General features: G+C 51.3%; 1 protein-coding gene and 1 pseudogene across 1 annotated transcript; both read right to left on the reverse strand.

Annotated features, from left to right (window-relative positions):
- Positions 1 to 4427: 4427 nt before the first annotated feature.
- Positions 4428 to 5963, reverse strand: NPPB (natriuretic peptide B). The gene is made up of 3 exons (XM_042953375.1): positions 5669 to 5963; positions 5177 to 5432; positions 4428 to 4600 (listed from the first exon to the last, which is right to left on the reverse strand). Exons 1-3 carry the CDS (start codon positions 5792 to 5794, stop codon positions 4584 to 4586), a joined length of 399 nt encoding a protein of 132 aa, XP_042809309.1. The 5' UTR covers positions 5795 to 5963; the 3' UTR covers positions 4428 to 4583.
- A 1637-nt stretch (positions 5964 to 7600) lies between these two features.
- LOC122228440 lies at positions 7601 to 13445 on the reverse strand (annotated as a pseudogene).
- Between the last annotated feature and the right edge of the window lie 826 nt (positions 13446 to 14271).

The following is a 14271-nucleotide window of genomic DNA, read 5'->3' on the forward strand; positions in this document are numbered from 1 at the left end:
GGGCTCCCCGGAAGCCAGGAAATGCATGTGCCAAGCCCCCTCCCTGGCTGGTCAGGTAGAGAGGCTGTTCTGCGGGCGGGCAGGAAATCAGGGCAGTACGAGGCCAGAGGTCACAAGAGGTATCCAGGGTGATTTTATTCTAAGACAGAAGGAGAAAGGAGCGCTCTCCAGGAACGTTATCAGGGTCAGCCGAACTCAGCTTGAAATCCAGAGTGGGTGCAACCCTGAACAGGAAGTCTGGGGGCAAAACCCTCGTATCCTGATGAGTCCCTGGAATGTGCTCACAGCTTAATCGCTCGGTTGGCAGGGTTATTATTAGCAAAGAGGATTCAGTGAGCAGCCACACTGGGGGAACTGATGCTCCTTGCTGTGTGCATCACACGGCCGATCCCCTGGAGATGCCCTTTCAGACAGGCCTTTGAGGCGGGCGGCGACTTCCGGAAGGGCCTTGTGGCAGGTAGTCCCTGCAATAGCTCGGCCCGAGGGCCTGTGCTGCTCCTCTGTCCTGAGCCACTTCTGAAGTCTGCAGGTGGCCCGAGGAGAGGGGGAAATGCCCTTCCAGGTTCCAGAAAGAGAATTTCAGAATTTTCCCGGCTCCTTGTATTAAAGTAACCTCTCCTCTTCCGGAGTGAAGCCCGAGCAGGGCCTCAGTGTCAGTTGTCGCATTTCTTCTAGTAGCCTCGGCTTTTTGTCCGGGTTGCATTTGGTTTTTATTGCTGTCTATTTTGTGGAAGGGGGGTGGCAAGAAAGAGCATATTCAGTTTTGCTGCCCCGAGGACTTGACGTTGAACCAACTTACCACCTTCTGCACTGACAAGGCTTAGTGGAAACAGAGACCAGCCCCAGATTGTCTGATTACCCCAATCCTGGTGAAGCCTTCCATTTGCACCTGAGACAGAAAATGGCTTGATGTGAAGTTTCTCTTTTTTTCCATGCCCCGGCCCAATTTTGGGGGTGTGCACACCGCCCGCGTGGAGAAGTTAATATTTGACGGCGTGTTTAGAAGCCAGCCTGGAGGAGTGAGGCAGAAGAAAAGCAAAGGCACAGAAAAGCAGATCCACCCCCCACCCCCACCTCTCCCACTAGCTAAAAAGTCAACAGCCTTTATTTCCTTATCACTGGAAAGAAGTTGTCTCAGTCACACAATGGAATGAGCATTGCAAATGGGGGGGAGGATCCAGAATTGGGGAGTCTCTAGCTTCTATCGCAGAGTCCCCATCTCAGGATTCTCCGCGGGGACGCTGTGGGCTGCTTCGGGGAGCCATGAGGTCCCAGGAATGTCACACATGGTCTGCAGCAGAAGCCCCAGTTGGAAGAAATTGGCAAGATCCTGCTGCACGTTTAGGGATGGTTGTTTCTGACTTTGAAAATGATGTTCGGGGCGCCTGGGTGGCTCAGTCGGTTAAGCGTCCGACTTCAGCTCAGGTCATGATCTCGCGGTCAGTGAGTTCGAGCCCCGCGTCGGGCTCTGTGCAGACAGCTGGGAGCCTGGAGTCTGCTTCGGATTCTGTGTCTTCCTCTCTCTGCTCCTCTCCTGCTCACATTCTCTCTCTCTCTCTCTCAAAAATAAATAAACATTAAAAAAAATTAAAAAAGAAAACATTCAGTCCCAATACTATCCTGACTTCTGTAACCTCAACACTTGGGACCCAGCAAAGCCCATCCACTCTCTACTTAAATCCTTTCCAGCTTTGAAGACGTGGGTTAGGGCTCCTGGGCTCTATTTTCACCAGCACATCTTTCTGGGAAGATGACAGTGATGAGCATCTACGGAGAGATATAATCTGGCAGCTTCGTTGGACAATGAGGTTGATAATAGAGAAGTCAGGGAGGTGAATGCCATGGCTATAGCTACGTGGGGGGGGTACATTTGAAGGGGTCAGGGTCACAGGTTAGGGAGGGCCATGTTTTTTTCATGTTTATTTATTTTTGAGAGAGGCAAGGAAGGGCAGAGAGAGAGGGGGACCGAGTATCTGAAGCGAGCTCTGCGCTCATAGCAGACAGCCTGACTCCGGGCTTGACCTCACAAACTTCAAGATCATGACCTGACGCTAAGTCTGATGCTTAACTGACTGAGCCACCCAGGCGCCCCAGGGAAGGCAGGTTTTAAAGGGCATCCATAGGGCCACCTGGGTGGTTCATTTGGTTTCGATTAAGCGTCTGACTTTGGCTCAGGTCATGATCTCACGGTTAGTTGGAGTTCCGTGTCAGGCTTGCTGTTGTCAGCACAGAGCCCGCTTCAGATCCCCCGTCCCCCTCTCTCTCTGCCGAACCCCACTCTTGCATGCTTTCTCTCTCTCTCAAAAATAAACATTTAAAAGAATTTTAAGGGCATCTATAGACAGGGCGTGTTTGCATTGCTCCCCACAAACACCAAACACGAGGGGAACTCAATGAGAGGTCCCTCCATTGAGGGGGTGGCTACCCACCCCCATCCTCCAACGGTCACATTTGGCTCCTTTGCTGTTCTCTCTGCGGTCCTCTTTCTCAGACTTTTGCCTGCGGAGAAGACCCAAGTAACACACGTATCATATGTACAGACCCCACCCACCTGAGCCCTATATATGGATAAGCCAGACTCACTGGGAAGAAGCGTTGGCTGGATTTGGGGAGTGGGTGTTCTGGGAAAGGCCCGCCTTCATCACCTGAGCAGAGGGGAGAGGTCACCAGCGGGCAGCGGCAGTTCACCAAACGCAGAGCCGAATGATGCCATTAGGAGGGCAATTTTCCTCCCACCAGCAAACCTGCTTCACTGACTTGGGAGGGACGGGGTGATGCAGTGGTTAGGGACCTGGGTGCTGGACCTGAACCCTGGCTCTGCCACTTACTAACTGCATGATCTTGAGCAAGTCACATCACCTCTCTGTGCCTTAGTTTCCCCCTCTATTAAAATGAGGGTTAGTAAGAGCTCTTCAGAGGTTTGTTGCAAGGACTATAGGAGTTAACGAGACAGTAGCTGGTGCCTGATGAGGGCTTTGTGAAAGTTAACTACGCTGAGTATTCATTGCACTCCCTGGGTCGGAAACACCAGGTAAAGGTGGCTCACAGTTTTATTAGAAAGCAACTCGCTCCTCAACCTCATTTTAAAAACCTTAATTGATGTCATCGGCTGTCCAGAACCTTTGGCACACACTGGGCTGACATGAGAAACGACACAGAGACCTACCACTTGTGGTTCCCCTCGGTGGCAGCAACATTAGCTGAGAACAGCAGGAAGGTCAGGAGAGTGAAGTTCAAGGCCAGGAGCGCGGGGAGAGGGCACAGGCTCAAGAGTCACTTGGCTCTCCACTCAGTGGGAGAGCTCAGAGCATCCGTGGCCACATGCGGCCAGGTAGGGGGGCTTCGGTTTTCTGGGTCTCAGTTTTCTCATCCATCAAATGGGGATAAGAATAGTCCTGTCCCTTCTGCGGAGCTAGCATCCTAAAAGGCATTCTGGGCAAGGGGACTGCAGGAGCTGAGGCCTGGGAGCCTGAAAGCAAAGGAGTGTGGCCCGGGATGCTCGAGAGGCAGGGCGCTTGGGAAGGGGGGACCGTGGGGTACAGGGCAGCGTACCAGCAGGACTCCCTGCTGAATAAGACAACCCAGTATGACTCTGGTGGTTGTTTCCTTTTCGGCCCTAGAGATGAGAGGTTTCTCTCTCTGAGGCAGAGAGGAAGTAAAGATGTGGAGCCCCCGGAAAAGGGGCACCCTAAATGCTGGGCCTTTTGTCAGACACTTCTAAACCTGGGATGGGGAAATGAAAATGCTATTGAACTCAGGGCTTTAAAGGAAACAATCACCAGGGAGAATGTCTCCGATGGCAGAATTCCAGACAGAGGGAAAGCTAGTGAGCAAACACTGACCCACACTCCCGTGTTGCGTGAACGTCTCAGGGCCCATCTGCACTCCCAGGGAGAAACTGCCAGCTTTGAAAAGCAGTTTCTGCGAAGTGTCTTGAGTGCTTGAGGTATTTGTAGACATTTCAGAACAAGAAAAACCCTTCAGGAGAAGCAGGGCACCCCTACTCCTACCTGACCAGCTCTGATGCCTTCTCCCCACCCCACCATTAGGACACTTTTAGAACCTTCAGGAAAACAAAGGCTTTGGGTTTTTTGGTGTGTGGGTTTTGTTTTTTTTTTTAATGATGTATTTCTTCTAATGCACTAAGACGCATCAGTTTCTTTTCTTTAACATTTTTTAAGTTTATTTATTTATTTTGAGAGAGAGAGAGAGAGAGAAGGAGGAGCAGAGAGAGAGGGAGAGAGCGAGAAATCCAAGCAGGCTCTGCACTATAAACGCAGAGCCCGACAACGGAGCTTGAACTCACGAACCGCGAGATCATGACCCAAGCTGAAACCAAGATCCGGAAGGAAGCTCCACCAACTGAGCCACCCAGGCGCCCCAGGACAAATCAGTTGCGAAAGAAGAAGATAAAATGTTGACTTTATTTCACCGTGGAAAATGTGTGCTCGGAGATAAGAATCATCTTATATAAAACAATCACAATAAATAAATAAATAAAAATAAATAAATAAGAATTGCTTCAAAGGGGCTCAGGGAGTTGATGAAGAATCAGACGCAGATGTCTGCATCGGCACTTCCTCTTAATGCCTTCTCAGCACTGTGTGGGGGGGAGAAAGGGTGATGACGGCGTCAGGTGGGAAACTGAGGCAGGATCTGAGCTTCCCCACATTGGGTGTGATCCCTGCCACCACCACCCCACCCCCATCCTCGGCTGATCTGGGTGTTTGAGGCTTTAGAATAATCCCTCTCTCTGGACCTCAGTCTCCTCATCTGTAAACTGGAAATTATTGCTGCCCTGGTGATCCCGTCCTCTGCCTTTGAGGCTATAGACAGGCTGGGGGAAACCAGGAGGAAAACGTTTAGGACTCTTTCTGCTCCAAGGAGATGCAGCCAGAGAATGACTGGATTCCATCCTAAGGTGACTCTGCCCCTTTTGGTCAGCGAGGCAAGAGAAGGTGGTAGGGACTCGTGGACATAGTAACGAATGATGTCCACATTTAATATTTCTAGAAAGGTGCCCCTTGGCCCTAAGCACTGTCAGCAAGAGAGAGTAAAGCCCAAGTGTCTTCTTCTCAGAATGTGGTTCCCAGAGACAATAAACCCAGAAGTGGTTCCGATGGTGGGACCCATAGGAGTGGGGCAGGGGGATCAAGCTGGCAGGGAGGGGGCTTACCATTGCAGCCCAGGCCACTGAGGGAGCCAATCCGGTCCAGCCTCCGGCCAAAGCACCTTGAATCACGCATCATCTTGGAACTGCCTAGTCGTCTCAGGGCCCGGAGGACATTGTCACGGGGCGCAAGGACCCGCGCAGGGGGTTCCTCCTGGGCCTCCCAGGATTCTGCGGGGCTGTGGCCCTGCTGGAGGGGTCCCAGGGCCATCTGGGCTTCCTGCAGCTCTGAAACTGTGTCCCGCAGACCGTCCAGCAGCTCCTGCAATGCGTGGGGACAGCCCCAGCCTCAGCAACCCGCACCTGGCCAAACCGCCCTAGACGGAGCTGAGATGAACCAACCACCTTAGGTAGGGGTCCTGGCACCCAATCCGGTTGCTTTCTAATCCCTTATCACTAATTCGCTAGGGGGGCTGAGGACCTTTTGGGACAAGAGCTCAGGACCCGTTTAACTGCTGCTACCCACAGCAGCCTTTTCGCAGGCTGAAGCTCTCTCACCTGTATTGCGGACGCTTCCGAGGCGGGGCCGGGGCCGCCCAGCGGGTGGGAGCGACCTCCTAGTGGCGACAGGTGCAAGAACAGGAGGAGCAGGAGGGCCCGGAGCAGCGCCGTCTTGGGGTCCATGTCACCGGAGAGAAAGAGATCGTTGCCGCTGCCGCTGCGCTGTGTTCCGGGTCACGTCTCACCTCCTAGAGGCCGGCGGACGCTCTCCCGGATCCTAGGACAACCTCGGCCTTTTATCCCGGGCCTGGGGTTATCTCTGATTTATCGGCCGCATTCCGGCACGCTGAGCTCAGGGCGGGGGAATGTACCCCTCCGCGCCTGCGACCATACTCGCTGGGGGTGGATGCTGGGGAGAGCAGGCCTTGTATAGCAATGGGCCCGGCCGGGGGGGGCGGGAGCGCGCGGGGGACACCAACAGGTCCTTCGCCTCGCGCTGCCTCCTTTCCTGCAAAACTCCCAGGGCCTCTCCTCCCCACCCCCAACCATTCTCGGAGAAGGCAGACACAACTCCAGCGTTCCGAGGCCCCACGACGCAAGTGCGGGGCGCACGGGGTGACTCAGAGCCAGAACAGTCCCAGCCAACCCCCCCGCCACCGGAGCGCGTCTTCCCTCCCCTCGCCTGCCTGTAACTCGGCACGGGCTCTGCTCTCTGCACCCTGCGCCGCTGCGGGTCTTCAGGGCACCCTGACCGCTGTCCGTGGTTCTGATGGTTCTGAGCAAACTCAACCAAGAGGTCTCGCTCTCCTCAACCCAGGTCTGGCCGGAAAGACAAGCATGCAGCAGGGACCTTTGAGACCCCTCCCCACCCTCTCACAACTGCCTGCACTAGGATGCTAATTCTCCAGTATCATCTGATTAAAAGCCTGGGTATGACAAGGAACTTCTGGAATGCTGACCCTGCTTCCATCCCTTAAACGGTAGAACTGATTTGGCTGGAATTTTGAGAGGCAAGGCCCAGAGATGAAGTCATCCAGGAATGCCTTCTATCAAACCTCCTCCAGGTGCCAACACTTCCTCTCCCCCACCAAGCCAACACGTGACGGAAAAAAGCAAGGATGACTGGAAGATGGTTATCTATTTGGTGGGACACTACAGGTATGAGGAGTGCCCCTCCCCAGTGCCTCCCTCATCTGACCATCCGTGACCTAATTCCCATTAGCAGATGGTCTGGACCTCCCATCTGTGATTGCAAATGAGGCTGCAAGGAAAAATGGCCCTGGGAAGAGACACAGCAGATTAACCACCCCCCCCCCAAAGCGTACATGACTGATGTCACCACCCCTTCCAGATGCCTTGTGTTGACAAGCAGCACGATGAGAGAATGGGGTATGGGTGATGGAAAAAAGGCAGCAAGGGGCAGAAGCAGTGACCTCTAAACAAATCTTACCTTCAAAAAATAGCATCTGCCAGATATGTGAGAAAAATACTGTTTATTGTTTTTCATTTTTTAAATGAGGGAACAGGGGCACCTGGGTGGGTCAGTCGGTTAAGCATCCGACTTGATTCGGCTCAGGTCATGATCTCACAGTTTGTGGGTTCGAGCCCCGCGTCAGGCTCTACTCTGAATCCCTGCTTAGGATTCTCTCTCTCTCTCTCTCTGCCTCTCCCCTGTTTGTGCTCTATAAACAAACAAACAAACAAACAAACATACTTATTTTTTTAAAAAGTGGGGAAACAGAGCTCAGAGGAATTAATATGCTTTCTTAGTTAATGACTAGGAAAGCTTGGGTTCCAACCCAGGCAGTCTGATTCCAGACCTGACCCTCTTAATCACCGCCAGGGTGATTGCAAGGGGTTTCTACTAAAAGAAAAAGTAGATTAATTTATTGTCATTTCCAAAGGTAGAGAAAGCTGTGCCATGAGGGATGTGTAAGTTGGTGGCTGTGTGCAAGAAAAAGGATGTAAAGTGTGGCTAAGATGACCATTTTACAGATGAAGATGGGGGGACAAGGGGTAAGAGCTCCATAAAGATGCCAGTCCTGGGAAGATTCTGGGGGCCGGAGTGTGTGCGTATGTGTGTGTGTGTGTGTGTGTGTGTGTGTACATACACCACAGGAAGAATATCCAGAGATTAGTGAAAGTGAAAGAGAAAACAAAATCCAGTCAAGTGGCAGAGCTGAGTCAGAGGGTCAGAGGCTGCTGAGAATGTAGAGTCCCTCATGCTGACGTTAGAAGTAAAGAGTTGGGGGGCGCCTGGGTGGCTCAGTCGGTTAAGCGTCCGACTTCAGCTCAGGTCATGATCTCACGGTCCGTGAGTTCGAGCCCTGCGTCGGGCTCTGTGCTGACAGCTCAGAGCCTGGAGCCTGTTTCGGATTCTGTGTCTCCCTCTCTCTGACCACCCCTCCCACCCCGTTCATGCTCTGTCTCTCTCTGTCTCAAAAATAAATAAACGTTAAAAAAAAAAAAAAAGAAGTAAAGAGTTGGAAGCAAGACAGAGTCCATCAACCAGCATCTATCAAGAAATGACCCGGGGCGCCCGGGTGGCTCAGTCGGTTAAGCATCTGACTTCAGCTCAGGTCATGATCTCTCAGTTCATGAGTTCGAGCCCCGCGTCGGGCTCTGTGCTGGCAGCTCAGAGCCTGGAGCCTGCTTCAGATTCTGTGTCTCCCTCTCTCTCTGCCCCTCCCCCACTTGTACTCTGTCTCTGTCTCTGTCTCTCTCAAAAATAAATAAAATGTTAAAAAAAAAGAAAGAAATGACCCTGCATGTAACCTGAGCCTCACTTTGCTCTTCTGCAAAATGGACACATACTCCCTCCTTTCAAGGACTACAAGAGAGAAAATGAAGTCTGTGAAAAGCCCAGGGCATCATGGGAAGAGACAAAGAATTAGGAATACAATTTCCCTGAAGGAGATAGTGATCTCACTGGGAGAAGAGTCAGGCCAGGGAAACAATTAAGTGCTAAGCACTCTGACAGAGCCTCCACCTGCCCCGGGGGTGGGCCGGGGGGATTGTAGAGGAGATTTTAGGGAAGACACAGGACTGGATACATCCTTCAGGACCTTCTGTCCAGTGAAGAACAATGTATTGTCAATCAGCTGTCTCACCAGATCATCCCCATGAACACTTATGCGCACCCCCTGTGTGCCACACGTCTTCCACTCCTATTAAGTGGAGCTTGTACCACTATGTCGCAGCATTACTGTACAAGGGTTAAATGAGATGGTATATGTCGTAGACTGCACAATTTTCCCCAAAGATGTCCATGTCCCAGTCTCCAGAAACTGCAAATATATTGCTTAATATGGCAAAGGAGGCTTTGTCTATGTGATTAAAGATCTGGAGGTAGAAAGATTATCCTGGATTATGGGGGGGTGGCTAATATAATCACAAGGGTCTTTATAAGAGGGAAGCAGGAGGATCAGGGTCAGAGAGAGAAAAATGGAAGGATGGAAATGGAGATCAGGTATGAGAGAAGATTCTACACTACAACAGGCATCTTTGAAGATGGAGGAAGAAGCCATGAGCGCAATTGGCCTCTAGAAGCAAGAAAAAGCAAAGAAATGGTTTCTTCCCTAGAGCTTCCAGAAGGAACACAGGCCTGCCTGCCAGCACCTTGAGTTTAGCCCATTGAAACATACTTCAGGCTTCTGATCTCCAGAACTGTAGGGAAATAAATTTGTTATTCTAAGGCCCTAAGTTCGCAGCAATTTGTTTCAATGGTAACGTGCGATTAATCCAGTATACGCAAAATGCCGAGCATAGTGCCTGGTACTTAATAAGCTTCCGTAAAGGTGGTTGTGGCGGCAATGTTGGTTCTTACCAGTGTCAAACCTTAGGCGCTAGGTGCTGGCTACAGAGAAAGAAAGAAGCCCCTTAATTCATTCAACAAGCCTTTATTGAACGCGTGGGGTCTCCGTGGTCTGGAGCCCGGACTCTGAAATCAGACTGCCTAGATTCAACAGCACCTCAACCTTTTGCTACTTATGGGATCTCAGGCAAGTTACCGCGCATCTCTTCATCTTTTCTCATGTCTGTGTTACATGGTTGTCATGAGGAGGGATGAGACTGTGCAGGCAAAACTAAGCTTTCCGCTAGGAAGTGGGAACACAGAATGAACGAGACAAGCTCTGCTCTTGGGGAATGCACAGTGCAGGGAGAAAGATGCAGTCACAGACTCCCCAGGGTGGTGTGGCCACCGACACTGGAGAGTCCTGGGTGTGCTCTGTAAGCACAGCAGGAAGACTCAGTCGAAGGGGGAGCTTCCCGAAGAAGTTATTACTGAGCTAAGGCTTTAAAGGATTAGAAAGAATTATCCACGGGGGTGCCTGGGTGGCTCAGTCGGTTAAGCGTCCAACTTCAGCTCAGGTCATGATCTCGCGGTTTGTGGGTTCGAGCCCCGCGTCGGGTTCTGTGCTGACAGCTCGGAGTCTGGAGCCCGCTTCAGATTCTGTCTCTCCCTCTCTCTCTCTCTCTGCCCCTACCCTGCTCATGCTCTGTCTCTCTCTCTGTCTCAAAAAATAAATAAAAACATTAAAAAACAAAAGAAAGAATTATCCATTAGAAGGAAGATGAGGAGGGCATTCTGGGCAGAGCTGAGGGCTGCTTAACTGACCAACTACCACCTCTAGTCTCTTAGTGTGGGCTGCCTTATAGCAAAATACCATAGACGGGGTGGTTTATAAGCAACAGAAATGTATTTCTCATGATTCTAGAAGTTGGAAAGTCCAAGATCAAGACTAGTAGATTCCATGTCGGGTGAGAGCCCTCTTACTGGTTCGTAAGCACCGTCTTTGCCCTATAACCTCAACTGGCAGAAGGGACAGATGAGCTCTCTGAGGTCTCTTTTAAAAGGGCAGTAATCCCATTGTGAGGGCTCCACCCCCACGACCTAATCACCTTCCAAAGGTCCCACCTCCTAACCCCCTCACATTGGGGAAATAGGTTTCAACAAATGAATTTGTGGGGGAGGGGACACAGACACTCAATCTATAGCATCTAGGCTCTTGTCAGAAGGGAGAAGACGCAGACAAGGAAAGGTTTGGGGCAAATGTGCTGAACTACTTCTCCTCAGCTCCCCTCTGACTCTGACCTCCAGCCCTGGGCAGCCAGAAAGGGCAGCACAATGAGAGCACCGACCTCCGGGGAAAGGGGAAGGAGGAAGCAAGGCACACTGTCCAGGGGGTCCACAGGTGGTAAGTCTCTGCCCGCTGTTGTCTCATGGTGTGGCTTTTATGCACGTCCTTTCTCTGCTCTGGGACTCTGTTCCCCCTTGTGTAGAATGAAGGAATGAAATGAAGATTTCTCACGGGTGCAAAAGCCCTGTGAGAGTCAGCTGCCCCTCGTTCATGGTTAGGTCTGCTCGCCGGCTCCCAGCCCCTGCTGGTATCTGCATCTTCTGTGACTCTTTACGCTTTCTCCAAAGGCCAGAAAATGTCTGCAGAAGAGCCATCAGATCCTTCACAGCTGTGGCATCAATGCAGGTGTGTGTGTGTGTGTGTGTGTGTGTGTGTGTGTGTGTGTGTGTTGGGGGTGTTTTGGAAACCAGCATGAGTTCGTGAGTGTGCAGCTCTTCTTTGCTGTGAAGCGAATCTCTAAACTGATGGTTATCAGAGGGAAGGCTGAGATCAGTAGCCTGGAAGAAAATAGCTCTTAATTCTTCCCATCCCGTGTCCAGCCTCACCAGCAGCATCTGAGCGTAATTTCTATCTCTATAGAAATGACATTTCTCATTTCTATAACCTCATAAGGGAAAAGAGTTCTGAAAGGGTCGCCTTATCCTTCCCACCACCTCCAGGAAGGACTGCACCATATTGTCCCTCTAGCTGACACCCCGGTGAGATCATTAGAGCTCCTGGCCCCAGAAATGCCCAAAGTTAATCTACTTCAGCCTTTGCAGTTATATGAGCCAGTAAATCTGCCCCCCCCACCTTTGTGCCTAGACCAATTTAAGTTCGATTTCTGTCACTTCCACCCCAAATCTTCCTGACACAGTCCCCAAAAGAAATTGCACACCTTTTTCTTAGAAAAGTTTCTTGAGAACAAGGTATCACAGCGCTTAGTAACAGCCTAAAGTCTGGAGCCTTTGCAAACAAAATTGCTGGGCACTGTCTAATTTTTTTTTCTGGTTTACTGCAGAACTTTATTTTCCTCACACGATGATGTAGCGCTGGGGCCTAATGTTCTCACATGACAGTAGAACACCAAAATGTATCGTCATCTCTTGAAGAATTGAGAATTGCATACAAAAACCTTACATAAATTAAAAGGAGGAATAAATGTACAGGTGTAAATGCAAACCATTTTTCAACTCAGGGCAAGTAACACCCCACGGCATTCTGGCAGGAAAACATCAGTTAAGAAAGCAAAGTGGAGGGGTGCCTGGGGGGCTCAGTCGGTTAAGCATCTGACTCTTGATCTCGGCCCAGGTCATGATCTCACAGCTTGTGAGATCGAGCCCCGCATTGGGTTTTGTGCTGTCAGACCGGAGCCTGCTTGGGATTCTCTCTTTCTCTCTCAATCTCTCTTTCTCTGTCCATGCCCTGCTTGTGTGTGCTCTCTCTCTCTCTCTCTCTCTCAAAATAAATAAATAAACTTAAAAAAAAAAAAAAAAAACAAAGGAAAGTAGACAGGGGGCACCTGGCTAGCTCAGACAGTGGGGCATATGACACTAGACCTCGGGGTTGTGAGTTCAAGGCCCATATTGGCTGAAAGGATTACTTTAAAATCTAAAAAAAAAAAAAAAAAAAAAAAAAAAAGAGGGGTGTCTGGGTGGCTCAGTTCGTTGCGTGTCTGACTTCGGCCCAGGTCATGACCTCGCGTTTCGTGAGTTCAAGCTCCACAATGGGCTCTGTGCTGACGGCTCAGAGCCTGGAGCCTGCTTCGGATTCTGTGTCTCCCTCTCTCTGCCCCTCCCCACCCCCTCAAAAATAAATAAATATTAAAAAAAATTTTTTTTTAATTTTTTTTTAACGTTTATTTATTTTTGAGACAGAGAGAGACAGAGCATGAACGGGGGAGGGTCAGAGAGAGAGGGAGACACAGAATCCGAAACAAGCTCCAGGCTCTGAGCCATCAGCACAGAGCCTGACGCGGGGCTTGAACTCACAAACCGCGAGATCATGACCTGAACCGAAGTCGGCCGCTTAACTGACTGAGCCACCCAGGCGCCCCTAAAAAAAATTTTTTTAAGAAAGAACGGAAGTGGGTCCTAAGGCTCAGACTTTCCCAGCCCCATGGGACCAGCAAGACGGAAATGACAACCAGATACGTGGTGGCCCCACCAGGCAGCACCGTGTCAGCGAAGAGGTCCTTCCGGATGTCAGTATCATGACAACTTCGTGATGGAGTTGAAGGAGGTCTCCAGGATTCCCCAGGAGGGAGGGCTGAAAGAGCGCCTCGGGGCAGCGCTGATGGTGATCCCCACCTGTGGGCAGCTCATTGCTTTTCTCCAGGGAGGAGGATGACAGGCTGCTGGCCAGCTCCCGCTCCAAGTCCAAGGTGACATAGCACATCATCTCTGTGACGTCATACATGATTTCCCACTCGGCCACTGTGCTAAAGCTGTAGCCATGCTCCAAGAGGACGTTCGTGAGGTAATTCATCACGTCTTGGGCAGCCAGGTCCGGACGCAGGGTGGCCTGGGCAGGTGTGCAGTGTGGGTGACCCCATCTCCAGAGCCCAGGACAGCACCAGTGGTGCAGCCAAAGATCTACAGGGACAGCACGGCCTGGATGGCCACAACCACGGCAGAAGTGTTGACAGTCTCGAACAAGCATGGGCCGGACCAAGGAACAGCCAGTGCAGAGGCCCTACAGTGAATCTGGCACATTGGAGAATGGCTAACAGGCCAGCGCGGGGAGTGGAGGGAGTGATAAGAAATGGGCTCAGAGACAGGGCGCCTGGGGGGCTCAGTCAGTTAAGCATCTGACTCTTGATTTCGGTTCAGGTCATGATCCCACAGTCGTGAGACTGAGACCCACGTCAGGCTCTGCCCTGACAGGGTGGAGCCTGCTTGGGCTTCCCTCTCTCTCCCTCTCTCTGTGCCCTTCCCCCACTTGTGTGTTCTCTCTCAAAATACATGGATAGACTTTAGAAGAAGAAGAAGGAGGAGGAGGAGGAAGAGGAGAAAGAAATGGGCTCAGAGAGGTAGTGATGTTTCCACAGTGCACAGCTTTCTGGTTAAGACCTTGGCTAACCTTAGCTGGAGTGAGATGGGGGCCGTCGGAGGGTTTCAGGTCAGAGAGGACGTGCTCTGCCTCACTCTAAGTGTGGCCCTGCCCGTTCCGGGGAGCTGACCCCAAACACCTTCTTTTCTGCTTCTCCTCATCAGGCTGGGACCCTGGGGCCCCTCCTCCAAGCTGCTAAGTTTGAAGCATTCCTACGGGCCCCCTGCGTTACCCTAGCAAGGGGGTGAGTGGCAGCTTCCCCCCTCCCTGATACCTAGCGTTCTCTGTTTGCCTTTTCAGGTTCTCAGCGCCTCGTTAACAAGTTTATACATTAAATTCTCTCTGTTAAAATAACTGGTGTGGTTCCTGGTCTCCGACCAGCCCTTAGCAGTAGGCCCAGCAGCAAGGCTTCCCCGGGAACAAGGCCTGGTCTCCAGCCTCAAGGACACCCCCGTAAGGCGGTAGGAAGGAAAGTGCCACCCTCACGTT

The sequence above is a fragment of the Panthera leo genome, chromosome C1, assembly GCF_018350215.1.
Source record: "Panthera leo isolate Ple1 chromosome C1, P.leo_Ple1_pat1.1, whole genome shotgun sequence".
Lineage (NCBI taxonomy): Eukaryota > Metazoa > Chordata > Mammalia > Carnivora > Felidae > Panthera > Panthera leo.